The following is a 27730-nucleotide window of genomic DNA, read 5'->3' as shown; positions in this document are numbered from 1 at the left end:
AAAACATAACAAAGTGACAATATTAACAATATAATAATGCTAGTTCGTAACGTAATAAACTTATATTTCTAGTTAGAGATCACAAAGTTAATGTTAAAATTAAATCCACTTTAAAATATATCAAAATTTGAGTCGTTATCACTGGAATTAAGTTTAATTCTTTGTAAGTGTTTATTCCGCATAGCTATAAGATTGGTCTTTTTAAGACGTTCTCTATATCTTTTATGTTTCAGCATTTGACATAGGAGCCATGACGCTTACTGAAAATACAAAAATATTTATCAAAAAATAATAATCACAAAATCACAACTAATTTCAGGAAGAATAAAAAAATATTTTTAACTAAATCGGTTGAGCTGTTTCTGAGATTAGCATGCACAAACACAGACAAACAAGCAAACAAGCAAAAAACTTAAAAATCTTTATTTTTGGTTACTTTACTTTATGAAAAGTCACTAATAGTTTTTTTCATATGCCAGCAATTTTTTTTTCTTATATACATATCTTCCATATACAAGCACCGGTTCGATACAATTTTATTATAAACATATATAAGAAAACATTGGTACCGTAATTATGAACTAGGCTTCATATTTTCTCAATTTCGTTACGTAACGAAATATAACGAAATTGAGAATGAAATCTGAGAAATTCTAACCCTTTTAAATATTTGCTCATAAGCCACGTGTTGCATCTGCAAGCACTGAAGCTCTTTTTTGAGATTTTGTAAAAAGAAGCAAATAACATAAACAAGAAAACGAAATTATAGAATACTTACCAAAATAAAAGCCGTTTATAACCCTGAGATGTAATTTCACGCATTCCCTCTAACACATTCGAACCCCTCTACTGCTGCGAGTACACTACTTGTTGTAGCTACGACAGCATTGACTTTTAGAAGTATGGTGCCACAAAAAAAAATAATATTAAATACCATCCAAAATAATTGCATTCATAATTTAATTGTACGTTACTAGCCCTGAGTAACAAAAAGACAATATTTTGGGACAAATTTACTTAACTAATATATATTATTTATTAAATAATGTATCAATAAAAGTAGTTCTATTTAATATTATGCATAAAGTAAAGTAATATAAACATATCTGAAATCAAATAAAACCATAAATATTCGTAACAAATCAATTTTTAAAAAGTAAAGTGGTGAATGGGACACGAAAAATTGTATGGAAGCATTTTGAAAGGTTTTTTGCAACTAACAACAAATACTATTATTTGCCATAATACATTTAAAATATTACAAAAATCTTTAAGTTAATAAATAAATTTATCGTAAATGGCAAAATATTTAAATTATCTTTAAAATTGTATTTTTAAAACGCATTCAAAGTAGCGGGACAAGAAAAGACACAAAAAGGACACTTTTTCTGATTATGACCCCTCTAGATTCCTTAAGAACCCTTCATGCAAAATATCAGCATTGTACACCGCTTAGTTCCGGCTGTCGACCAGTTTCTCCGTTATGGAGGATGGTTTCAGGAGCTAAACCATTAGCGGTTTCAATCAAGCAAATTCCTCAGATAATATTATGTGTAGATTTCGAATCTACTACAAATCACAAAATTTTTCACTTTCCACTAGTTCTGGAGATATTTGGCATTGTATAACAAAACCAACATATTATTTCCAACAAGACCGAAGTCTACCGTTTTTCAACCCCCATTTTATAGGGGTTAATTACAAGATATAACGTTTCGAACATTTGGCGATCGTATCAGTAATGGCTAACGAATGATTCACGGTGTCTGACCATCATTAGCATAGAACTATATGGAAACAATGGAATTTCAAGGGGACTACTTGTGCCTTATGGTGTTACATGGTTTTTTTTTATGAAAATTAAATATTAAAATATTTTGTAATTGAAGTCGATTCAAATACCTTCAACGACTTCAAATACCTTTCAATTAGCAATGTTAGTAGGTATAGATATTGTAAATAAATAAAATAAATATTCCATTCTATTCATAGGTAGGTATTATAGAAATATTAAAATATTAATTTCTCAAAAACTACTGAACTGATTTAGATGAAACTACACATCAATGAACTAAGTGGTCAGATGAAAACGACGACTGTTCCCTATTTGGGAGTATACTTACGAGTACAATATTTTAATAGAAAATCATATGGACATACTTCTTGTTTCCGAGAAATTTGCGGACAAAGTTTACATACACTTGTCTGGAAGCCATACATATAAATTTTATTATAATATTAATATAATACTTTCAATATTTATAATTAAAATTAAGCAATAACATACAAAAAAAAATACAATAATCAAAATATAAAAACAACATAATTACAACAGAAACATTCACATTTACCTCGCACCGTCTCGAACCGGCGACATATGGCACGACGGTTACCACCGACCACGTGACACAACGCACGTGCGATACTTAAATAAAAAAAAAACAAACTAAGGTAAAAAAAATGTAATTTATCCGTTTAGATGAGCTCGGTTAGAGCCTTTGATGAGTAGAACCTTATAGTATAGAATACAAGCGACGCGCTCGCGGCTTCGCCCGCTTGTTCTACACTATTATTTATTTTCTCATTTTAATTAATTCCGTGATCTAATAACATTATAACAACAACAAAATTTTTATAATTTATATATAATACTAGCGGCCCGCTCGCGGTTTCACCCGCGTGAACTATGTTATTATTAATTTCTGTCTCCATGACTACGTCCTAGTGACGTCTATGCAAAATTTGAGACTCATAGCATTTGTAGTAACGAAGTTTCATACAAACTTTCGACCCCAAAAACAACCCCTTAGAAGTCGAATATTGCAAATTCCCGTCTTATCGAGCACCTACGTCCTATAAGTGACTCCTATGCAAAATTTGAGATTCCTAGCACTTATAGTTTTTGAGATTTCGTGATGAGTGAGTGACCTTTCGATTTTATATATATAAGAAGAAGATCGATAATATGTTCTATAGTTTATGTCATGTGAAGCAATAATATAATAAATAAAATAAAACGGTTGACACAAAGGTTAACCATATTGTCCCTCTAACCTGATATTACATTACCCCCTATATGGGGTGGTAACAGTGTCTATTACGAACGTATTCGATATATTATCATTATATTAATTAGTTTTTCTGAATATTTCTAAAATATTACAAACTAATATATATATCTAATATATAGAACAATTTGTTGTGTTTTTTAGTAGAATCAAAATTTATGAATAGATAAAAAATAAAAGACTGTAACAAGGTTTAAATATTTTTTGTGGGGTAAGTAAAGATACTGATTCCAAATTATTTTCTTTAATTTTATGTTGAATTCTGTATATAGGTCCACATAGCTCCGTTTTAGCTTATATCCGAGAGAGCTTTGTCTAATAGAGATTCAAAAATAATTTATTCCCTTGAATGGATATTGTATCTGCAACCATCACGTTTACAGTCAGACGCGATGGCTTCATTTGGTTGTCATAAAATATTTTATTTGTAAAAAAAACTTACAAGTTAAATTTTAAGTCTATTTTACTTCTATTTTGAATTTATATTATTTACGCACAAGTACACCTAATATGCATTATTTCCCTATAATCACCAAAATGCTTAAAAAAAATATAATTTGATCGATGTCAATAATAAGGTACCGAAGCCTAATTTAAAAGCAATTCGTTAAATTCAGTAATTCCGCTAACACCCCTCCCTTACGTAGGATCATTTTAATTAGCTTATAGTGACTCTTTGACTTTTAGCGGGGAAATTAAATATTTCATACGTTCAACGGCAACGAGTCAGTGCGGCGTTGTGTTCCGCCACTTTCTACTTACTCTGTTATGTACGGTATATAGCGTGAAAAGATATCATAATACAAAGGTTAATATTTCTGGAGTCTGGATGGACAAAGCCAAGCACCTAACAATGACTCAGCCGAGAGTGGCATCACTATCATCTCTCCTCCTATCGTATAGTACAGAAGAATCACCAAGCAAAAAACTATAACTAAAAATGACTACATATGAGTAAATGTTAATTTAAATTTGATGGACATGAAAAAATACCTTTACAAAAGTATTCCATTTCGTCTCTCTCGTGTCGAGGCAACGCGCGGTGTTGAGTTCCGCCACTCAACACGCAATGTACTGTTTTCGCCGGAAGGTGGAGAACGGAAGTGTCTTAATGGGTACGGAGTTTCTTACCACTAGGTTCCCAGGTTCCCACTGCCTACATTGCTATTTACGGGATGCAGCGTGAAGCTAAAAAAACAATGTAAATTTGAGATGCGGTCGTCAAATTTAATAGATCCATAAAAAGTATCTACCTGTGCTGTGGCGAGATCAGAGCTTTTTTGGTATAATTTTGCTTTTTAAATGATACCGCACCGCTATTTTATCATAAAACGTTTATCAACATGCCTTTTGAGCGATATTAGAATAAAAAGATATATTTTTTAGCTTCACATAGGTGTGCTGACTGCTGAAGTAATATAGTGCTACGACACTTGTTTCCCGCTTAGTATAACATTTTCAAGACATTTTTGCCTTTACTTTATTTAATAATGTAAATAAGTTCATCAAATATAATAAAAAAAATAATTCATTCCTCCAACTGTATAAAAATTAGTTGTGTTGTTTAAAAAATTAAGGTGTACATCGATAGGAAGTGACATTTAGGAGGGGAGTAGTTATACATATGTCTATTTAAAAAAAAATTTTAAAAAAGTTAAAGTGGAGGGACTCGAATCCGCGACTCTTGGAAGCCATCCAAAAGGTGCGGGTTGGAGTCATGCTACGTTTAATTTTTTTTATGTGTTCTGAAAATATATTTCGACCAATAGAATTTCTATTCTGTGCCTATACTATAATACTCATATATAGAAAACAACAGTGTGAAGAAAAAATCTCAGTTTTTTACCAAGGCATTAGAATTGAAGTTCATTTTAAAAAGAACCCTTTGGTAAAGTAACCTCGTAAACTGTAATTACGAAAAAAACTATAACAAGGTGACAAAATATACCAAGTTAGATTACTATTAGAGAGATACAAAAGTTAATCGTTAAATAATGAATCACATTTGTCACTTTAACCCTTTCACACCAAAACGAAGAAAAATAACAGATATTATAAAAATATTAAAAATATATAACGCAATTATGGTACAGTTATATCTTGGACTTGGAGGTTTTAATATTTAGGTAGATTGAATATATTACTGATATTTTTGATGAGTAGTCTAGAGAAAGTTATTCTTATTTCGTAATAGGAGGGTAGGCGAAGAACAAGAAGACACTCCGTTTTCCATTAAACATCCGAATATGAGGCACTGTGTGATGAATGGCGGAACTCAACGCCGGGTTTTTTCTTTCTAGACCAGGAAAATAAAAGTACTGAACTACTTTATTATATTATCATTGCCATTGTGCCATTGCGGGATTGAACCCACAATTCCCATAATGCTTAGACTTAGAGTCAAATGGCGTATCCTCAACATTTTTAATCAGATGGATTATAATTATCGAATTTCACTGATATATTGGAAAGTAAGTTCCAATTGGTTCAGGGTTCAAACTGCTTCAGGGTCGAAAAGCGGAACTTACTTTCCAACACTCATTTATATAGAGACTTAGACAGTAAGTAATATTCGGCGTTGAAAACTGCTTCAGGGTCGAAAAGCGGAACTTACTTTCCAATACTCATTGGAAAGTAAGTTACGCTTTTCGACCCTGAACTGAACCTGAACCTGAACAATATTACTTACTGTCTAAGTCTCTATATATTTTAGTAGCTACACAGAGTAGAGAAATGCATCCAGTTTCACAAGCTCCATCCTGCACGCTTACATTTCATATTTCATACATTACCTATAATATTAGGCATATTTAGCCCCTTTCATGATATTTGAACTGGTAACCATCGTTTTCAATAAGATGTGCACTAAACTGTGCTCCTCGATATAGCGTCATCTACATTAAACATAAGAAACTCAATTGTATGCAAATACATCTTGAAATACTTACAGTTACAAGAAATAGATGGCGCTAGTATTAAATTAATCTATTAGCATTTATTTAATGTGCGAATTGTGTTTAATTTATTTTAACATTTAAGAATTTTCGGATATATCTTAATTTAATCGTTCTGGTAACGAGATAAAGCGCGGCGTTAGGTTCCGCCGCTCAACATGCACAATTAATAATGGGAACGGAGTATCTTACCAGATTCCCAGGTTCCCTCTGCCTACCCTCTAGAGCTAAACAAATTTTCATCTTTCGCCAAATTCGATAATATACTTAAAAAAACATTTTTTTTTAAATGTTTGTAGTTCTAGTTTTGTTTCCAGAGAAAGGAATATACTTCATTCAGCCGTCAGCTTACGCCGTGCTTGTCACGATGGTCTCATTATATTATTAAATATAACGCGAAATACTAAAAAGGATTATTATTGATAGTATAATAAAATATATATATATATATAAAATCAAAGATACTTTATTTAGATAATTACACCTTATAAGGAAACATATATTCACATTTACATATGTAATCAAAATCAGTCTCATTAACACACGGGGTTGTTTTTCTTATTATTTAAATCAGTATGTGAGACCTTTCCGCTCCATCTCCTCCCTCACACTTTCCGGTTTCGGCCAAAATATTATTAGTAGCGTTGATCCTGAAATATAAGAAAATAACTGAGTTACAAAATTTATATATTTTTTAACTTAATTGATTTTGTAGTGAGTTCGATTCCCAATAGGCAGAATGAATTATTTATTATTTTCATTTCGCAGCTCTGATGACAATACAAAGACTCTCGTTCTGATGACAGCTAAGAGTTCGACCACTCGACACCTAAAAATTTCTCGAAAACTCAGTGGAAAGTGGAGAACGGAGGGTCTTAACTAGGTCGTCTCTGTCTACGCTGCTACAACAGGTATAGGTACAGCGTGAAGCAAAAAGTCACATTTTTAATCTTCATACAAGTTTATAGTTTATTGACGCATTTGGCCAATTTAAGATGGCTGTGCCCACAAACTTTTTTAAGGGCTGGATTCGCCTCTAAACATAATATTATAAATAAGTACGCGTTAGAAGTAAATACGTTATTCTTCCTATTGTTTCTTACATGAGGTATAACAGAAAAATCTCTCTATAATTTGCTAAAACATCTCAAATTGTCTAGAATTATTATCAGTCCATATCTAGAATATACTTGGAAGGCGTCACTAGTAGAATTATTTCTGCTCCTGCGCGCACAGTGAAGGTGAGCTAATGACCATTTCGCCGAAGCCTTTTAAGTCTTTACTTACGCCCTACTAAGTCCCAGGTACAAAACCCGTACCTACAATTAATCTATGAAATGCTGAGAAGTTTCTTCTTATTATAATTTCACACATTTCTCGCAATCATTACTCGAATGGGAATCGAACTCACAATCATATCGTTTTACACTTCTGTTAGGATTGAGTCAACATTTATTTTATATGTCTTTATGTAAACATTTTAAATATAAAGGATTTTAAGTTCGATTTCATGTAACGGGTGACAACTTAACTGACTTTTCAAAGAAGAAAATAAGTTAAAATATTTTAGCTCACCTGCAGAGAAAATTCCAAAAATTGAGAAAGCCAATTGACAATGCATGTCCAGGGTTGCCCCCAATAGATTTGAACCCACTGCCGCTCCGGTACGACCCACCATATACATAACACACATCGCCATTGCTCTGTTATAACAAAAAAAACAAAATATTTACTAGGGTAATGCTTTAAAATTATTACGTAATCACTAATTAGTAACACATAGTTAATATTATTATTATAAGGAAAAATAAAAACAATATAGTTGAAAAAAATAGTAGGTATTGTAAGAAAATAAAAAGAAAAATAATAAGAAATCAGTAATTTTGGAATTATTTTGAAATTTCATGACTGTCAACGGAAACGTGATTTATTATTTATGTTTGTATTTATAAAAGTTGAAAAACTTAAATATTTTTTTGTATAGGTAGGTTTCCAATATTTTATATTTTCTATTAATAATATTTTTTTATATATATCGCGTATCTTTTGATTGCGTCGCCTTCAAACCTTATTTCTTTTCTGTGCTCCAAAGGGCTCTGAACATTTGAGAATTTCAGCTTCATAAGCCTAACCATATTGAGAGAAATGGTCTTAACAGATAAAATTTCAAACTTTTAGCATGCATCAGAACTTAGCCATAATAAAAATAAGTTCGTTATCCATTTTGTATTGCTTTTGCAAACTTTACCCCTTCACTCTCTCAATGTTACCTCAAGCAAGTGGGAAATACATCAACAGCAATAGCTGCAAGTATGGACGCGCCGCAGCCGGAGCACAGCGCTAAAATGAGTAACGCCGTGGCCGCCCCCCCTTGGGGAACGAACGCCGCGCCCACTGTTGCAATACCACACATCACCATTATACTTGCTGCGAAAGAGAAAACAGATTTTGGCTTCATTATCTTCTCCACATATAGCAGGGTAAGCCGAGACAACCTACAGTTAAGACATTTCGTTCCCCACGCACGACCCAATTTTCGAGACGTTGCGTTTTAAATGGCGGAACCCAATGCCACGTGTGGTCTTTGTCTTGTTAATAGAGCGAGGAAATTAAACTATTAAATAACTAATTCTCACGGTCTTCGCCAATGAGGCTTTAGCTTCATGCTGTATTCCGCATATTAGTAGACAAAAGTGTAGACAAAGTAAACCTGGTGAAACTCTGGCGTAACAAAATAAAATACAATGGACATATTTATCTTGTTATTTATTTTAAAACTTTCTAATTATTGTATTGAAAAGCAGCATATTGTTCTAGTTTAGTCGTATGTCTGTGTAACCAGCTGTCATTACATATTATATATTTTACGAAGTGACCTACTTAAATAATGAAAGGTTTGATAGTAAATATTTTCTTCCTATTGTTTCTTATAATACACATTGTTCGCGGCTTCGCCCGCTTGACATAACTATTAATTTACTAATCAGCATTACTTTTGTTTTCTAATAATGACATCACTTTAAAAATAATATCGATGCCGATATGAAAAAGTCAATTCAATAAATCGGTTATTTATAGCAAATTTTGTCGAGCAACATTCCTTAAAATGATATAAGTTTTTATTTATAAATTAAAATGAATGCTAGATGTTAGGGGGGAATGGACGGAGAGAGGGGAGAGTTGTGTAAAGGGAACCTGGGAATCTAGTTTCAAGAAATTCCGCCCCCATTAAGACACTTCCGTCCCAACTTTCTACCGAATTGCCGAGGCACTGCGTGTTGAGTTGCGGAAATCAACTCTGCGCTTTTCCACTTTACCATAACTCGTCACGTTTATGTCAGACGTAAAAGCTATTTAATAATATAAATTTATCAAAAATACTCACAATAAAGGGTCTTCTTGCCTATCCTTCCAATAAACACGCCTATAGCTAGATACATGACGGCGAACACGGCGCCCATTCCCATCGATATGGGAAACACTCGCACCGCTATCTCTGAATGGCAGGTTGTGTTTCCTGGCATCACCTTAAAGTGTAAAAAAAATAAATTAATCTACTATTTAAAATTCAATAAGTAGAAATACACAGGAAAAAAATATTGAAACTCATATTTATGGTTAATTGTAGAGAAAATTACAGCACACGCCCATAAACTTAAACTTATGAATTTTTATTAGAATTGTACTTCTCGTTGGCCTATAACGACTCGCGCTTGACCAATCCTAAAACCTCCAGAAAAGAGATAGAAGAGCAATATTTACCGTCAAATTCCTCGTGGCTTCGAATTTTTCATGAATTATATGACATATCGAGATGCTGTTTGCACTTGTACTGCGTAACACGCTGTTTAGTATATCCGGAACCCACACGTATAGGCCACTTGATCTAAAAATAATTTATTTCATTAAAACATGAGTAAGCATAAAATATGCGTAGTGACACATCGTGTAACTGCAAGCGCGATAGGCTGCGGGTTCGATTCCCACTCGGGTTAATGAAATATTTCATATTTTTATTTCTTCGTTCTAGTAACAAGATAAAGTGCAGCATTAAATTCTACTCGCAATGTCTCGGAAAATCAGCGAAAAGTGGGGAATGGAGTCCTCACTTTTCGCTTAAGGATTTCCTCTGCCTACCCTGCTAACATCTCATTCACAACGAGCAGAGTAGTAGGGAACCTAGTGTTAAGAGGTTAATAAATTTATTCATTAATATTAGATTCATGAATTCATTAATAAATGTACGGGCAAGATTTAAATTTAAAATTTATTAGTTGAGTGACCTCGGTTGGCCTTGAAAAATACTGGAGGAAGGTCACCTAAAAACATGAGGACCCCACTGTCCCAGTGTCCTCTATATTATTGTTTTATGTTTAAAATTAAACTACAAACAAGACTTGTAATTAAATCAAAAACGTCAATTATAATTTAATTAACATTAAATAGCTAAAACTATCTTTGCATGATATTAGCAAGAAGAGTAACTTTCTTTACATAGATTTTATCTGCTTACCTGTATATACTACAGTGCTGAGAAAATAGGACAAAAACATACTTACAGCATAAACACGGCAAACATTAACGTATGTGATATAATCACACATTTTAGTAAAGGCGGCCGGAACATCAGAGTAATGTTCTTCAAAGCGCCCACAAATCCTCCAGATTTGGATACTTCTGTGCTTCCAGTTACAATTCTTTCCACCTGAAAAATAATATTTGCATTTTTATTAGCTTCACGCTATATCCCGCATGTAGCAGGGTAGGCAGAGAGAGCCGACAGCTAAGACAATCCGATCCCCACTTTCTGCCAAGTTCTGGAAGCTTTGCATGTTGAGTGGCGGAATTAACCGTCGCGTTTTGCCTCGTCACCAGAGCGAAAAAATTAAAATATTACATTTCCTCGACAGGGACAGGGAATCGAAGCCACAACCTGTTGCGTCCGCAGTTACACGGTAGTGGACGAGTTATTATTCAAGAACTAATTATCTACATAATCGTTTTAAAATGACTAATCTAGTTCTATTAAAACAGACAATAAATATTAAATGTAAATAACTTAAGTGTTTAAACAATGATAAAATTAATGTAAAACAATTATTACATTTATATGTCAAATAAAACGTGGCCAAGGACGTAACTTATCTACTTGATTATTTAACTAAAACTTTTGCAGTTGTGATTCGTCAGTTACTACTATATTTTATGCATTTACTTTTTTAGCTTTATTCTGTATCCCGCGAGTAGGAGGGTAGACAAAGAAAACCTACTATTGTTGAGACACTCGGTTTTATTAACACACTTTCCGCCGAATTATCGAGGTATTGTCTGCTATAGTGTTCTCCGACACTACCTAAATATCAACTTTCTAAGTCCATTTTTTGTGTCCGTTATCTATGAGTCATTCAGTAACGAGAATGTTTTCAAGATTAGACAGAAAATAGAGATCAGACTTTTAGTGCTTGCAGGTTTCGATCAGACTTAAATCAGACTTTTAGGTTTTCCTCAATAAACAAACAGTCATTGCTATACTCTTTATTTCGTATTGGTATAGTAGGATAGGCTAAAGTATCTAGTGTTAAGACACTCCATCCAGCGCTTTTCACTGGAATTCGAGACACTGCGCAATGAGTTGCGCGACATTCAATGTCATAAACGATTATGGCTATTTGTTCAGGTCAAAAATATCGATTGAGTTGATAATTTAAAGTCTCTATTTTGACCCAATCATTTTATTAAACAGAGCCTGTGCTCTCTTTTTATTATTCTATTATTAATAGAAAGTGGAAGACAGAATGGTCTTTCATTAAGTTCTCTGTGTATGTGTCAATATACAAAAATAAAAGTAGTACTCACTGGAAAATTACATTCTTTACTCCGTTTGTTACAAGCGTACATTCTGGCCAAAACCGGCAGTGCTTTCTCAGGTCCACTGGTGGCAAGCAAATACCTTGGACTCTCAGGAAGCCATAGCAGAGCCAACGCTGAAAGAAACGCCGGGACACACCACGACCAGATGAACACACGCCAAGGTACAATATTGAATCCAAAGAATGAGAAAGACCATTTTCCCGGGATTATCATCCACGCTAATCCTGCAACAATTAAATATAAAAAAATAGGTATGTGTCATATATGCAATGACAGAATAATTAATTATTCAGATTGTTCCGAGAGGCGCGGCTTCATATCCGACTACGTCCAATTATATACGTTTTCTAAATAAAAATAAGTATTCCTAAAGTTATTTTTCTGTTAGTTTATTCTCTATATTCGGAATCTTAAACTGTAAATGTATTTATAATATGTGTAAATGTGTTTATAATAACTGATAACAGAGGTTATTAGACGATGAAGATAAAAATAATAATACTTAGATACGTTGAACTAATAGTCTAGTAACTGCTAATAAATATATAAATTATAATTATATTTAGGGTAAAATTATGATATAGGAAAACGGAAGTAATTTTGTCTACCAAAGTGGAAAAAAAAAACAAAAATAATAAGCACTACCGGGAGTCACGAATCCACACCTATTCAGCTTACAGTCAGACACGTGCACCACTGCGCCTCACCGGCCTCAAAATATTTCTTATAAGAATCTATACATTTTCAATATATGAAGTTATCTTTAGCCTTGAACTGGCTACAATCTATAACCTACAAGTAGCCTACTCCGCTTTCCTGACCTAAATCCCTTGCGGGCCTTCGTTATCAGATTAGAGTACGGAAGGTACCAGGGTTAATATCGATATAACCTTTCGACGCATATGTGAATGTTATTTCATTTTTCTTTGTTATTCTGATTTCTAAAAATAGTGAATCAAGGTTCCGTTCTCCACCTTCGGTTGTTTTTATAAATCTTTATGATTATATTAGATTTGAAGACGTTGAAGAAGCAAGAAATTAAAATATAAATGTAAATAAATATTTCACTTCCTCGAGTGGGGATCCAACCCACAACCGTCGCGTTACAGGCGCACCCTTGTGCCGCTGCACCGCGACGGCCTCGTGTGGATAATTTTCATACTTTTTTTGTAAGACCTTCCCATTCCGTTGATTGTTTTCAATTAAGAGAATGATTAATTATTTAACAACTTTCCATTGATTTGTTTATTTACAATGTCATTAATAAAAAATATATTAAATTTACATTTTCAATTTGCATTTTTTTTATTAAATTATTAAGTTGAAATTGAATTAATTAAGTTAAAATTTATGCGAAAAAAATTACGGATTTTAAAACCACTATAAACGCGACTAGTGTCTTGATAAGATCCTCAATATGGAGTAACATGAAAAAAATATATAAAAATACCTGGTAAGATGATAAACGAAAATGAAATGAAGACGGAACCCCAAGCGATGGCAGCCGCACGTCGGGAACCCGTGTGCATCTCACCAAGATACGCGTAAACCGTTGCACTGGACGCTGATACTCTGAAATAATAGGAGAAATAGTATATAGAAATTACATAAGTCAGGAATTGAACTTGGACTTAGCGTACCGCCCGGTACGCGAAGTCCTGACTGAGTAATTTCCTGACTTTTTATGTAAATTATATTCAATATTAATTAAAAGCTACAATCATTTTTATTATTATAAAAATAATTGATTGATGAACAGTATTTGGCCGTGGCGAATGTGGCGTAGGAGCACAAGCGCGCGACTGTAACCGCGACGGTTGTGGATTCAATTCCCACTCGGGGAATTAAATATTTAACATTTTTATTACCTTGCTCTGGTAATGAAGCAAAGCACAGCGTTGACTTCTGCCACTCAATACGCTATGACTCAAGAAATCGGCGCAAAAATGGAAAACGTAAGTGTTTAATGGCAGAGGAGAGTCTCAACACCAGATCCCCAGTTCCCTCTGCCTACCCTACTAAGTGCGGGATACAGCGTGAAGCTAAAAACAAAAAAAAGTACTTACAAACATCCAGTGAAGAATCTCAGAACAAGGAGTATCCATACATTAGTTGAGAATGAAGAAGCTATAGAGCACACCGCTGACGCCACCATAGCTGGTAACATGACAGCTCGTCGGCCATAGCGATCCCCCAGGTAACCCCAGAGAAATGATGTGCTTATGATACCTGTAACAATATAATAAAAATATGAAATTTGTTTGTTTGTTGTTGGAAGTTTGTTTGTTTGATTCGAACAGAAGCATAAATAGGCTTCCGTTTGAATCGTTCTTATTGAATCTTATTTTTATTATTCATAAAAATATTAAATTCTTATTATACGATCATATTGTGTTGAACTACGACTAGTAGGTTGTAAAAATTATATGAATTTCCTCATGTTACGTTAAAAGGGACAACATATATTTATTTATAATTGTAAATCATCATCTTTATCATATATCGGCATCGCGGACAATTAGGAACGATAGTTATGGGTTCAGTTTTAACTCATAGGAAAATGTTTGAAATGTTTTTCTTTTGATTAGGTATTAATATGCGGGGTTGTACGCCGCTTCTCACTGTAAACGCAAATAAAATAAACAGAAGGTCGAGAATGGGATTAGCTCTCTCTACATAAGCTCCTATAAGATAGAAGATATGAAAAAAAATTGCAACCAAAAAATTTTGCAAAGATTACCCTAACCATACTCTGATAGACAGACATCAAAATAAATTTATTTTTTGGTATCGTGTAAATAACTATGTGCACTTGTAAAACATAGTTATTTTCAAATCAGACACTCTTAAATTTTATTTATATATATCGATTTACTAGACAAAGCTTACTTTGTTATGAAGCTATTACTTATCTACATGATAGTTGTGGATTCATATTTCAGTTGTGCGAAAATGATAGATTTTCCATAATGCTTTCGCGGCGTTTAGTTCCAGGGTTTACAAATCGAAATCTAGCAATTCAGTTAAAAAATATGAAATGAATTATAAAATGAATCGTTGAAATCGCATTCCTCGTGTGGTTCGCAATCGTTCCACATATCAGTTCCAAATTAGCCAATTTGATATTGAGTTATAAGGAAAACCTTACAACTTTTTTATCTATACCTACCAATATTATAAAGCTACGAGTTCGAATTGAAAAAAAAATATAATATATAATTGTTGGATAGATCTCAGATTGCGACAGGTTGTGAGTTCGATTCCCCTTCGAGAAAATGAAATATTTAATATTTTCATTTCTTCGCTCTGTTGTTCAGGAAAGGGCGGCGATGAGTTCTGCCACTCAATATGCCATGCTTCCTGAATTCAGCAGAAAGTGGAGACCGGAGTATCTTAACACTAAGGTTAAGGTTCTGTGAGCGGGATATAACGTGAAACTGAAGCAGTAATCTTTTATAACCAACTAAAATACAAGGAAAAATCCTGCTAAATATTGGAATAGTGTGAATAGGAGATTATTTTCACTAATTCAATCAAGTCAAAGAAGTGCAGAATGATATGGCCCGTGCCTTATCACAACAGGTAAGTGTGCTCTCACACTGTGTACTCGTGCTTATGCAACAATAATATTATAATAAAATATATCATTATTTATATATGTTTCGTCGTAATAAGTTTATGTTTGATTATCAGTAACATAAAACCAATTTATTTTATTATAAAAATTCTTGAGGCCAGAAAATGAACGCCACGTTCATTTCTTCGCTCTGGTGTTGAGGAATAGCGCAACGCTGAGTTCCGCCACTCAACACGAAATGCCTTCAGAATTCTGCGGAAAGAGGGGAACGGAAACACAATAGCGCTCTTTGCCTTATTACCCACCTTGTGCCATATTGTTATGTTGCCATGTTATATTATAATAAACTTTTCATTACCATTTATATTTGACTATTAGTGACATAAAATCATTTTATTATGTCATAAAACATAATAAACTTGCAATATTTTAATTCTTATTAATTATTCTACCTTGTGATCGCTTAGGTAAACAATATTTTAATGATATTATTTTTATTTACGATCTCCCTTATTTTTTATATATCATCCATTTATGATAATGATCTTTACGATGAGGAGGCCAGTCGTGGCGCAGCGACTACTACAGCGTGTACAACTGTAAACGCGACAGATAGTGAGTTCGATTCAAACTCATGGAAATGAAATATATCATATTTTCATTACCCTCGCTCTGGTAACGAGGCAAAACGCGGAGCTGAGATCCGCCACTCATCAACCAATGCCTTCAGAATACGGTTACGGAAAGACCCGAACAGGCAGACGAAGCTGACGGTTGTGTCAATTTTTATATTCGCTTCCCTCGCACCCACGGTTGTGGGTTCGATCCCCACTCGAAAGTGAAATATTTATTTATATTTTCATTTCTTCCCTCTGGGGCAGAGCGCGGCGTTCAGTTGCAACATGCAATGCCTCCAGAATTCGGCAAAAAGTGGGGAAAGTCTTAATATTAGGGTCCCTCTGCCGACCCTACTGTGTGCGGGATACAGCGAGAAAAAAATAAAATCATATTTTTTTTATGTTTTTTATTTCATTTCTTTGAAATACCAAAACCTTTGTCTTACTCTCATTCGGTGTTAGACCGTTTTTTTTCACACCCTTCTTCCTTCGCATTCTGATGATGCAATGAGTACTGCATCTTCTGCATACAGCAGGCAATTTACATTCAAATCAAATACTTCCACTCTCATGTCACTTTGTTTCACTCTTGGGAGACAGCTGTCCAAATACAATTTGGACAGCCAACGACACGTCAGCTCCAACTCGCGCGCAGGCTGATTGATCTCTGTTTTGCACATATGTATTGTGGCTATTTGCTATTTATTAATAATTCATATTTATGTCTGGTTCTCTTTACTTATTTGAGTAGTCTATTAGTTTTTTTACATTACATTTTTTTTACATATTTTGTATTTTTCGTTATATATTTAATTTAGACACTTTTAAATATTGATTTTGACTTATTTTTTTTCGTCTTTTCAGTAATTACTATTTACTCCAATATCAATAATTTCCTTTGGTATATTTTCTATTATTAACAATATTATTCCCCTTACAAGTTTATTTACTATTATTTTTCTATGTGTTTTAATTATTAAGGTTCATAATATCTTGCTATTCCTATAGGATATTAAATAATTATTCACGTAGTTCAAGCGGGCGAGTCCGCTAGTATAAAAATAAAAAGGGAAACCAAAATACAACCAGCCAGTGAGAACAATGTGGCGCAGCGGCAACTATGACTGTTAACCCATTTGAGAAAATAAATTATTTAAATTTCCTCGCTCTAATAAAATAACACACATAGCAGCGTTGAATTCCGTCACTCATCACGCAATATCCTTATAATTGAGCGGTGTGTGGCGTACGGAAATCTCAATACTACGTTCGGTACAGCAAGAAACAATCATCAATAGATTTCTTTTTCTCTCTTTCTCTTCTCTCCGCACTTACCTAAGAAAGCAGCGGCGTTAATAAGCCCCTTATGTTCACTAGTCAATCCTAGCTCGCACTCCGCTGCCGGTATCACGTAGCTCATGCCGACCGACTCGATGGACACGTTCAGCATTATCAGACCGCTGGTTAATAACACTATGTAGTTGAAGCGGCCGTGACCTGAGAACAAATTAGTTTATAAATATTAGAATTAAATCTATATATATAATTAAATTGTAACTGATCGTTGTCTGTACGTGGACGATATACGGAAAAAAATATTTTTGGGAACTTCTAGATTCTTTGATTTAGGTACGATCGATAAATGGGCTCTCGAGATTAGCGCATTCAACAAAACAAACTTTAGAGCTTTATAAAATTAGTATAGAAGTGTAGATATTTTTATTTAAAAAAAAATTACTCGTTTATAGCACAATTATAATGTACCATGAATGAACCTGAAATTTATAGGTTCTATACGCAAAACATTTTCAATTAGTGTAAAATCTAAATTGGTGGAAATACATAAATTAAAATCCAGAATTTACTTATAATTAATGTATAAACAACATGATTATTCATTCAAATGAAAATATTAAATATTTCATTTCCTCGAGTGGGAATCGAACCCACAACCTATCGCGTTTACAATCGCACAGTTGTGCCTCTGCGCCACGACTGGCTCGACTGGAGATTTGAACCTGCTACCATCGTATGTGTATATTTATAAGCAGACATCTTAAAAGTGTTACGAGTGACATTAAGATATCAAGAAATTAATTATAATTTTAGGGTTCCGTAATTTAAAAGGAAACTTTGGAATGCTTATTGGATCATGTTGTTATACATTCGTTTGTCAGTCAATCAGTCAGTCAGTCTGTCAGTCAGTCTGTCTGTCTGTCTGTCTGTCTGACTGTCTGTCCGTCCTTTTTTTCAAGACTGCACATCTAATAGGAATGCAATATCTATCTGAAATTTATCTGATGCGAAAGTGCTTATACAAGACAAAAAAATATTTTGGTTTGTTATATTATAAAATACTCACGTCTACACACTTTTTGGAACACAAAAAATCTTTTTTTTTGAGCCAAGCAAATCGCGAGAGGTTATGGGTTCGATTCTCACTCGATCAAATGAAATATTTAATATCATCAGCGAGGCCTTGCTCGGGTAAAGAACCAAAGCGCGACGTTGAGTTACACCACTTAAAACACAATGCTACCATAATTTAGCGAAAAGTGAAGCACGGAACTTTCTTAATAACAATATCTTACCACTAGGTTACCAAGTTTGATGCACCACTAAGCTAATAAAAACATACATTATACAGCATAGTGCATACTTCGACATTCTTATATTTTTCAACTTTTGTAACTTGTACGGAACACTCGATGCGCAAGTCCGACTCGCGCTCTTATATATTTGAGCGGAACTTCAATTATTATTACTTATCAGCTTAATGTCGTAATAAATAATTGCTGCACACACATTGTCGTGTCGGTCAGTTACCGAGGAAAAACAAATAAACATATTTATTTTTATTATCATAATTATTTTATGGATTGATTGACGTTTAAAAATTATAATAGTAAAAAAGTGTTACAATTAAATTTATTTATACTTATTTTCCTTGAATAATATACAGCATTTTATTGACATTCTATTTTTATGATGCAATTATATGAGATAAATAGTGATTCGTCACTATGTTCTGTACTTTCCGATCATTTAATGTCAAAATAACAACGAAAGAAAGATAATAAAAAAATATGTAGATTTGTTTAGATTCTCCATCATTTTCTTTAATATTTGAAAAAGATTAAGTAGCATTTTTTTTTTGTAATTACTTTATATACTTTTATCTTCATTTAAGAGGTCAGTGTCCGTGCGTGTGACGTAAACGCTACGCTAAGACAGGATAAGGGTTTGATTCTCACTCAAGGAAATTCAATATTTAATACAATAACATCCTACGCTCTGGTAACGAGGCAAAGCACGGCGTTGATTTCCGCCGCTAACACACAATGCCTTCAGAATATGCCAGTAAGTATGTCTTAATACTAGGTTCCCAAATTCCCCCTTCCTACCCTGCTATGTGCAGGATACAGCGTGAAGCTAATAATATATATATATATATATATATATATATATATATATATATATATATATATATATAAATATTACTATAAAGATCGTACAGTGAACCCAAAAAAAAATGCAAAGGCATTTTGCCTTGAACTTGTCAACTAAAACTGGTTTTATTCACTTTATATAATGCTCGTATAACTCGATATTATTACTTAAGCTCACGAATACGTTGAGGTGTTTGATCTCTTAATCTTTCTTTTCAGTCGTGGCGCAGGGTGACTGTAAAACCGACTGGTTGTGAGTTCGATTCTCACTCGAGGAGATGAAATATTTGTTTAAATGTATATTCCCATTTCTTCGCTCTGGTGTAGACGTAAAGCGCAGCGTTGAGTTCTGCCAGTCAATACGCAATGCCTCCAGAGTTCGGCAGAAAGTGGGGAACGGAGTGTCTTAACACTAGGTTTGACTAGGAACTGGAGACTGCGCGTGTTCCTGTTACCAGACCGAGCACAACTAAGGAAACATAAAGTGAATTAATTAAAAGAAATTACCAAACCAAAAAATATTTCATTATGGAATTATATTTTGAAAAATAAAAGCTTTTAAAAAAAATCATTAAATTCACAAAGATTTAATGTTTTTTTTAAAAGCTTTTTAAAGATTAAACTATTTTTTTACCCGGTAAACTATACCTACAAGAGATAATTAAAATTATTAAATGAATTTATAATAAATCATTTTTAGTTAGGACGGTGCTAAAAATATCTCGGCTAACAACTAGGTACATAACCAGAAAATCTAGTTCTAGTTCTACCGCATCACATTTATACCTAAGACTAGTACAAAATGAAGAGGCCAGCCGTGGCGCTGGGGCACAGGGCTTGGTGACTGTAAACGCGGCTGGTTGCGGGTTCGATCCCCACTTGAGGAAACTGAATGTATTTTTTATTTATAATATTTACAAATCCTCACCTATTTCTTAGTGACAAAGCGAGTTATCGTTTACAATATCATTAATTTAGTAACCTTTAAATAATACGTCTATCTATTCAAAATAAAATTTTATAATCGTGATATAGAACGTTCTCGGACGTTTTCTGGGATCCTAAAAAATTAGGGGCTCGCTGTAATCCGGTTACATGTGGTATAAGTTTAAGTCTATTTCTAGTATTAATATTATGTAAATTATTAATATTTTTCATTTTGGTAATATCACTAATATTTTTCATTAAATTTCTTCAACTTTTTACCTTAGGAAATCTTTAAAGTGTAACTCATAGGTTCCGCTAACACGTTCCGCAAGATAAAAATTGATTTAATCCCGGCTTCAATAACCTTAAAGTGAAACGCGATAAGACATAATACTATGCGAGTAGCTGAAGTACACAAAGCGAGCTGTTTCATGTTATTTAATAATTTGATTTTTTGAACCGCGAAAGCTCCTAAACTAAGTCTATTCGCCTAGAAAATATTCAAAAATGGGGGTTGGGGACTCGTGGGGGTAAATGGTGATACCGAAAAATACCGTAGATTCAGCAGGGTCGACGGATTATTCAAGAATAACAATATTCGTGTTAGGTAGTCTGAAAATTGTACATGATTTTTTACACTATTTTAATAAAGAGGTCCGAAGAGTGAGTCCTCACTCGTAGTCACGTTTTCCAAAAATTTTAATAAATCCTGGTAGAATAGATACAGGTCGAAAATAGTTGGAACGAGATGTACCTACTACCATGTAAGTTGGTTAGACAAGGAAACACATCATACTTTATACAAGTTGCAATCTAAAAGTAGGCTTAAGAAGTTTAATTTATAACATTTTCCATATCACAACGTTTTCAAAAAACAAATAAGAAGATAAAATTCAAAAGGAAGAATAACAATATAATTTTGAAAGTATAAATAAATTGGAAATAATAAATAAATTTGTTTACGGAAACATTGTAATTTGAATTTCAAAAAATGTATTAAACATTTTAAATTTTTTTAATGTCAATTTTAAACCAAAATAAATTTTCTAAATCTATATATATAGAATCGAAAGGTCACTCACTCATCACGAAATCTCATAAACTACGAGTGCTAGGAATCTCAAATTTTGCATAGGAGTTACTTATAGGACGTAGGTTGCTAAGACGGGAATTTGCAATATTCGATTTCTTGTTTTTGAGGTTGAAAGTTTGTATGAAACTTCGTTACTACAAATGCTAGGAGTCTCAAATTATGCATAGACGTCACTATGACGTAGTCATGGAGACAGAAATTAATAATAACATAGTTCACGCGGGTGTAACCGCGAGCGAGCCGCTAGTATAATATCCATCCATCCATCAGCCTTTTAAGGTCCACTGCTGGACATAGGCCTCCCCCAATGCTCGCCACTCCGTCCGGTCCTGCGCCCTTTGAATCCAGCGGGTTCCCGCTGTCTTTTTAAGTATAATATAGATTGCATTAATACTTGCATTCTATTTTTGAAGGACGTTAATATAACATTTTATTATTTTTACAACAATTTCATGTGCAAAAAAATATATTACCATTTATTTTGTTACCAAAACGAGGAAATGAAAATTAATTCTTTCAAGTAGGAATCGAACCCACAATCGTTACATTAACAGTCACACGCTGTGCCGCTGCATTGTAAGTAGATAAGGCGCCACTGCTATGATATGATATCTTTGAGCTTATCTGATGTAGCCATCTTAAATTTTTATATATGTATATATATGCATATATATGTAAGGATCCGTTCCTGCGGATGGTATGGCCTTACAAGCGGTTATTGACATTTGGTATGGTGATGGTGACAAATTTATAATTGTTTGAAACGGCACCCGCAAATGTAAAAAAACCCTCTGATTTTTATTACCCCTGTAGGGATATCAAATATACGAGTAAATATGGCTTCAATGATACAGCTAAAGTATATAAGTATAATTATTATTAGAAAAACAAAAAATCCTTTTATAAAAAATAAAAAACACGACTGCTCATATCATATATGAGCAGTCGTGTTTTTTGTTTTCATAATATCAGTTTTATTCAAATATACTATATGTTATAATTATTAATAACAATAAACTTTTTTCAAGAAACGCCCTTAGAAATAAATCTCGCTACGTTCAAATAATTATACGTAGAACACCATTTAAGAATAATTTTGCCAATTTTAATTAATAATAATATACAACTAATGAGCAAGTAACCTTACAAGTATATATTTTTTTTAAATATAATTAATGCACAACAACATGGTAGGTAACCCGTCGACGCCGAACAAAAACTAGGGAAGTGATATCATTTTATATTTTGATTATGTTTTAAGTTTTTATGGATGAATTATCTATTTGTGACCATGAAGCGATATTCAAGTTTTTTTTAGCCTCACACTAACTAACTTGGGAACCTAGTGTTAAGGCACTTCTGTTCCCAACTTTTCACTGAAATCTCTTCACGTGTTAAGTGATGGACCTCATCAACGCCACGATTTGGCCCGTTACCATAATAATATAATAAATTTTCTCAGTGAGTATAGCCAGCACATGGATATGATAAAATAATGATGAAAAGTAAGAGAAAAATAAGATCTTTCTTAGAAATCATGGTTAACGTTGGTTATGTAATAAGAAGTTACTTCGTATTATAAGCTTACATTAATTTACTCGACTCGTCTTTAATATTGTTTTCTTTTGTAGATAAGTTTAAGATAAAGTTATTGTGTAGAAAACCCCTTCAGCTTTAGGAACTTCTGTAGTATTTTATATAAGCGTACCTACTCACCATGCCGTGACTCTAAATACTCTTCATAGTTTCTCTAGCGTTAAATAAAAAAAAATTGTGAATACGTGTGAAAATTATAAGAAAATTTACGGGAATTTTAAATTAAAAAAAAAATAAACCAGTTTCACACTGTATCCCACACGTAGCAGAGTACGCAGAGGGTTAGTAGTGGTAAAACACTCCGTTCCCCACTTTTCCCCGAACACTTCAAGGCATTGCGTGTTGAGTAGGTATTTTATGACAAATAAAATAAAAATTAGCATTGAAAAGTAAAATTCACGTTTCGGTAGATAAGTTCAATGTCCTCACCCTGTGGTATCAGTAACATTATACGTATTTGCATTCAGCATTATTCAAACCCTTTTACATAACATATTATAAAAGGTATAGACCTTTTACAAAGTGTTTGTTTGATTGTACGCGCTGATATCAGGAACGTCTTAGTAATTGAAATTTAAAAAATACTTTTATTTTGCATAGTCCATTTATCGAGAAAGGCACGTTAATACGTTATTTTGATCACAGTCTCTACTCAACAGAAACGGAAGAGTACAAAAGGCGGGCTTAGCGCTAAGTATTTTTAGAAAACTGACAGAGATATGTGTTCACGTAGCAGGGTAGGCAGAGATAACCTGGGAAACTAATGTTAAGATACTCCGTTACCCACTTTCCGCCGGAAGCGTTGTGCGTTAAATGGCAACATCTAATCATGGATCTTATTATATATTATTTAATATATTAATAAATAATTAGTTCATTGGTATTAGCAGGCAGTATTAAACAGGTTTCCTTGTAATTCCACCAAAATATTTTAAGGACTGTAATTGATCTTGTTGCTAATACAACGGTCACGGTCACAAGGAAGAGGAACACATATAAGTCCGTCTTAGCAACGAATCTACTTTGGCTTTTGATCAGGTAATATTATAAATATATATATTCAAATATATATATATTCAACTTCTCGCTATATCCCGCACGAAGCAGAGGCAGGGGAACCAAGACACTGCGTTCTTCACTTTCCGTTGAATTTTTCGAGGCGTTTGTGGAGCTCAATTCCGGCTTTTGTCGTTGTGTGAGAGTGTTACGATTAAGATACGCCGTCCCCGTTTTCCCCCGAATTCTAGAGGCATTGAACTTGAGTAGCGGAACTCGCGGAGCTGAGAAATGAAAATATTAAATATTTAATTTCCTGAAGTGGGAATCGAACTCACAACCTGAAGTCTTCACAGTCACACGCTTGTGCCAATGAGCCACCATAGGCATAATAAAAGGGAATTCAAAAGAAAAAAAATCTGAAAATTCCTACGGGAATAAAAAAGACAACATTGAACAAGTTGTCTTTTTTTACTTTGACGTATAAAAATCCACCCAAAAAAGCGGAACCGGTACAAAATATTTTCAAAATGTCTTTTTTATTTAACCTTTGTTTTGCTCATTTATTCGTATTCGAATAATACGTCATTGAGATTGTTTTTCTTATTTCTTAATGTATTTTATACATATCTCGTGCAGTTTCCAGATTATTTTTATATCTTCCCTCTAATAACGAGACAAAGCCCCGTTGGTGATTCGTTAGAGAAATGTGCTATTTCTCATATGTACTAGTTATCATAGAAATACCATATAATAGGAGTATGTATGTGTAATCTTGACGCATTCGTGATCCAATTAAGATTTACAGTCCATGTAAAGTCTAATTATGCCAACCGTGACGGTCACGGCTTCAAAATTTATATTATATTATTTCTTAGTGTTTTTTCATGGTAAGGTTCAGATGTGATTTTAAGATGTGGTTTGTTGTTTTTATATATGAAGTGATTTTAAGATATAGTGCGGTGTTGAGTTCCGCAATTTCCCACGCAACGTCTTGAATTAATAATTTTCCTCGAATTATGATATTTTTACAATTATTTTTACAATATATACGTAAATAATATAACGAAATTAGTCAGGTCAATGGCCTATAAGTTGTTTACAATACCAAGGTTCAAAGAAATCATTTTTATTGAGCTTTTATAAATAAAAAACGTACCCGAAAATAAGAAATATAAGATAATTAGTTGAATATCTCTAATAATAAATGACGTAGACAATGTTTTAGTATCTAACACGGGAATATCTAACCAGACCATTTTTCCGATTAGATACAAGAACCTACTATCATCGAATAGTCACATAATGAAAATGTTCTAAGATGAGATTTTAGTTGAGGTAAATCTATACTTCTACAGTAATATTATAAAGCTGGTTTGGTTTAGCGCTCTAATCTTAGAAACTAGGGACTGGTTGGAAGTGAAAAATTCTTTTTGGTTGGATTGGAAAGCCTATATGTATACCGAATAAAGCCTATGCAACATCATCTTGATTATAATATAACTAGTGGACCCGGACGCGGCTACGCCTGCTTGAACTATAAGAATATTAATTAATTATTATATAATATATTTATTTTTATAAGGATGAATATCAAAATATAAGTTCATTTTGGGTGACGTTTTCTTAAAACAACAAAGAAACTTTGCAAACCGGTGCTTAGCAACGCCGGTTGTTATTAACATGGCAGATTAAATTGCATGTCAAATTAGAAAGTACTTTAATTTATTAGTACATATGTGTAATGTAATATTATATAGCCTATAGCACTTCTGAAGAATGTAGCTTTCATACAAAACAAAAGCATAGTAAATCGGACCAGTAGATCCAGAGATCTTAGCGTTCAAACAAACAAACAAACTCTTCCGCTTTATTATATTAGTATAGATACAGAAATATTTCTTTGAAAACGTAAAAAAAAATAAAGTAGCGAGATTTGAACCCATTTTTTAATAAAGCATTTTTCTTTCCAAAGTGTGGAATAACATATTAAAAAATTTAAAAATAGTTAACCCAAATCGAGTTAGGAACTACGTCAGACACTATTTTTTTTGTTGTTGTTGTTGTTCTTTAATTATGGCGATCCGAGCGTGCCAGCTAAATTTTTTGTGTCATACTTAATGTACTCCTTTGACATCGGAGTTAAAGCCGCAGGTAAAAGGTAATAAATAAAAGGCATAAAGCTTGGAAAAAAGTCCCATAAATGGACCAAACTAGTACAGTAGTAAGTTACGTACCTACACATAATTGAGTTTTTCCTGCTTCACGATAAAAATAAAATAAAAATAGGACTATTTATGTCAAATATATTATCTTTAAGGTCTAAACACGTAAATAAATAAAGTAAAAAATCATAATTTCCAAAAATAAATACAATCGAACTTTAAAAATTATAGTATAACAAATAACTACTTATTTTAATTTTGAACCTGACCAATTTGAAGATTGTAATACAATTTTTTTTAGGTTAGACGGAAGGAGCTTTTCACTTTCATTTCCTCAAGTGGGAATCGAATCACAACATGTCGCGCTTGCCGTTACAAGCTTATGCCACCACACAATCACTGGTCTCAAACACTAAAAATATAATAAATAATATTTCAATACTAATAATTAAATACCTGTTAATTCAAACGCATCTTCAAAAACAACCTCGTTGAGCTTCCCCAAGCTCCTTTCCGCGTCCACCTGCATGTCACCAACTTTCTCAGCACTTCGCTTGCTTGCTTCTATAAACGATTTCACCTCATTCAGCCTTTCTAAGCTCCTATCGGATGAACTATTATCATTATCTTGAGACATTTTTGCGGCCAAATTATTATTTTTTAATTCAAAAGAAATTTTAAATTTTAAACAAATTCACAAATCGTTTATATCATTTCTTAATCTTATTATTTTATTTAATTTGCTTTCGTGTTATAGTTAAATTTATTGAACACGTGGTTATTTTAACTAGCCCCCAACCGTTCTTTGCGGGGTCCCGGTGTATACTAAATAATTATAATGTACTGTTAACCGAGATACTGTGCAAGCGTGAATGCTTAAACATTGTATTTATTCAATTATAGTCTTTAGTTGTATATATTTAAATCATATAATCGCCTGTCGTCTCATAACACTTTATGGCCTATTTAGAGAGATTATCTTGTGTATTTTATATCATTGAAATAAGTGTTATAATGCAATGTGCAAAAATATCTGCACAGTAAGCGACTATATGACGATTTTGTGAACCAATTTTTTCATATCAAAACCAGCTTTATTTATATAATGATAGGTATTATTGTTGGGTGTTGGGTTAATTAATTGCTAATGTTAGTTGTATAGTGTACAGTGAACCGTAGTGCTCTAAATTTAAAGTTGACAATACATTGACCGACGTTAGTTGATTTGCTGAAACACTTCGATGCGTACGAGTGAAGCAATTTCATATTCGAGACACTCGTGTGTGCTTTTGTTTGTTATTTTTTGACTTTTTCAAGCTGTCTGACTGTAATTGATGGTCGTGGGTTCGATTTCCATTCCGGGGAATGATTTATTATCTATCACCACTCTCGTAACAAAACGCAAAGAAAATATGTA

General features: G+C 33.2%; 1 protein-coding gene across 1 annotated transcript; it reads right to left on the bottom strand.

Annotated features, from left to right (window-relative positions):
* Window positions 1-6464: 6464 nt before the first annotated feature.
* Window positions 6465-27151, bottom strand: LOC146540172 (synaptic vesicle glycoprotein 2B-like). The gene is made up of 11 exons (XM_085207492.1): window positions 26770-27151; window positions 17423-17584; window positions 13960-14122; window positions 13344-13465; window positions 11879-12117; window positions 10582-10727; window positions 9785-9908; window positions 9408-9549; window positions 8293-8449; window positions 7598-7725; window positions 6465-6672 (listed from the first exon to the last, which is right to left on the bottom strand). Exons 1-11 carry the CDS (start codon window positions 26948-26950, stop codon window positions 6593-6595), a joined length of 1644 nt encoding a protein of 547 aa, XP_085063618.1. The 5' UTR covers window positions 26951-27151; the 3' UTR covers window positions 6465-6592.
* Between the last annotated feature and the right edge of the window lie 579 nt (window positions 27152-27730).

Source organism: Heliconius melpomene, chromosome 3 (genome assembly GCF_056956725.1).
Source record: "Heliconius melpomene rosina isolate 202511_hmr_F chromosome 3, ASM5695672v1, whole genome shotgun sequence".
NCBI lineage: Eukaryota > Metazoa > Arthropoda > Insecta > Lepidoptera > Nymphalidae > Heliconius > Heliconius melpomene.
The sequence above is the reverse complement of the archived record's forward strand: the minus strand, read 5'-3'. Positions and strand labels throughout refer to the sequence as shown.

What these genes read in the sequence shown, in the direction of transcription:
- LOC146540172 (XM_085207492.1), bottom strand. Translation starts at nt 26,950, where the DNA reads ATGTCTCAAGATAATGATAATAGTTCATCCGATAGGAGCTTAGAAAGG. An exon ending in AGATGCGTTTGAATTAACAG is followed by an intron (nt 17,585 to 26,769) that starts GTATTTAATTAT and finishes ATTTGTTCTCAG; the next exon opens with GTCACGGCCGCTTCAACTAC. An exon ending in TAACGCCGCTGCTTTCTTAG is followed by an intron (nt 14,123 to 17,422) that starts GTAAGTGCGGAG and finishes ATATTGTTACAG; the next exon opens with GTATCATAAGCACATCATTT.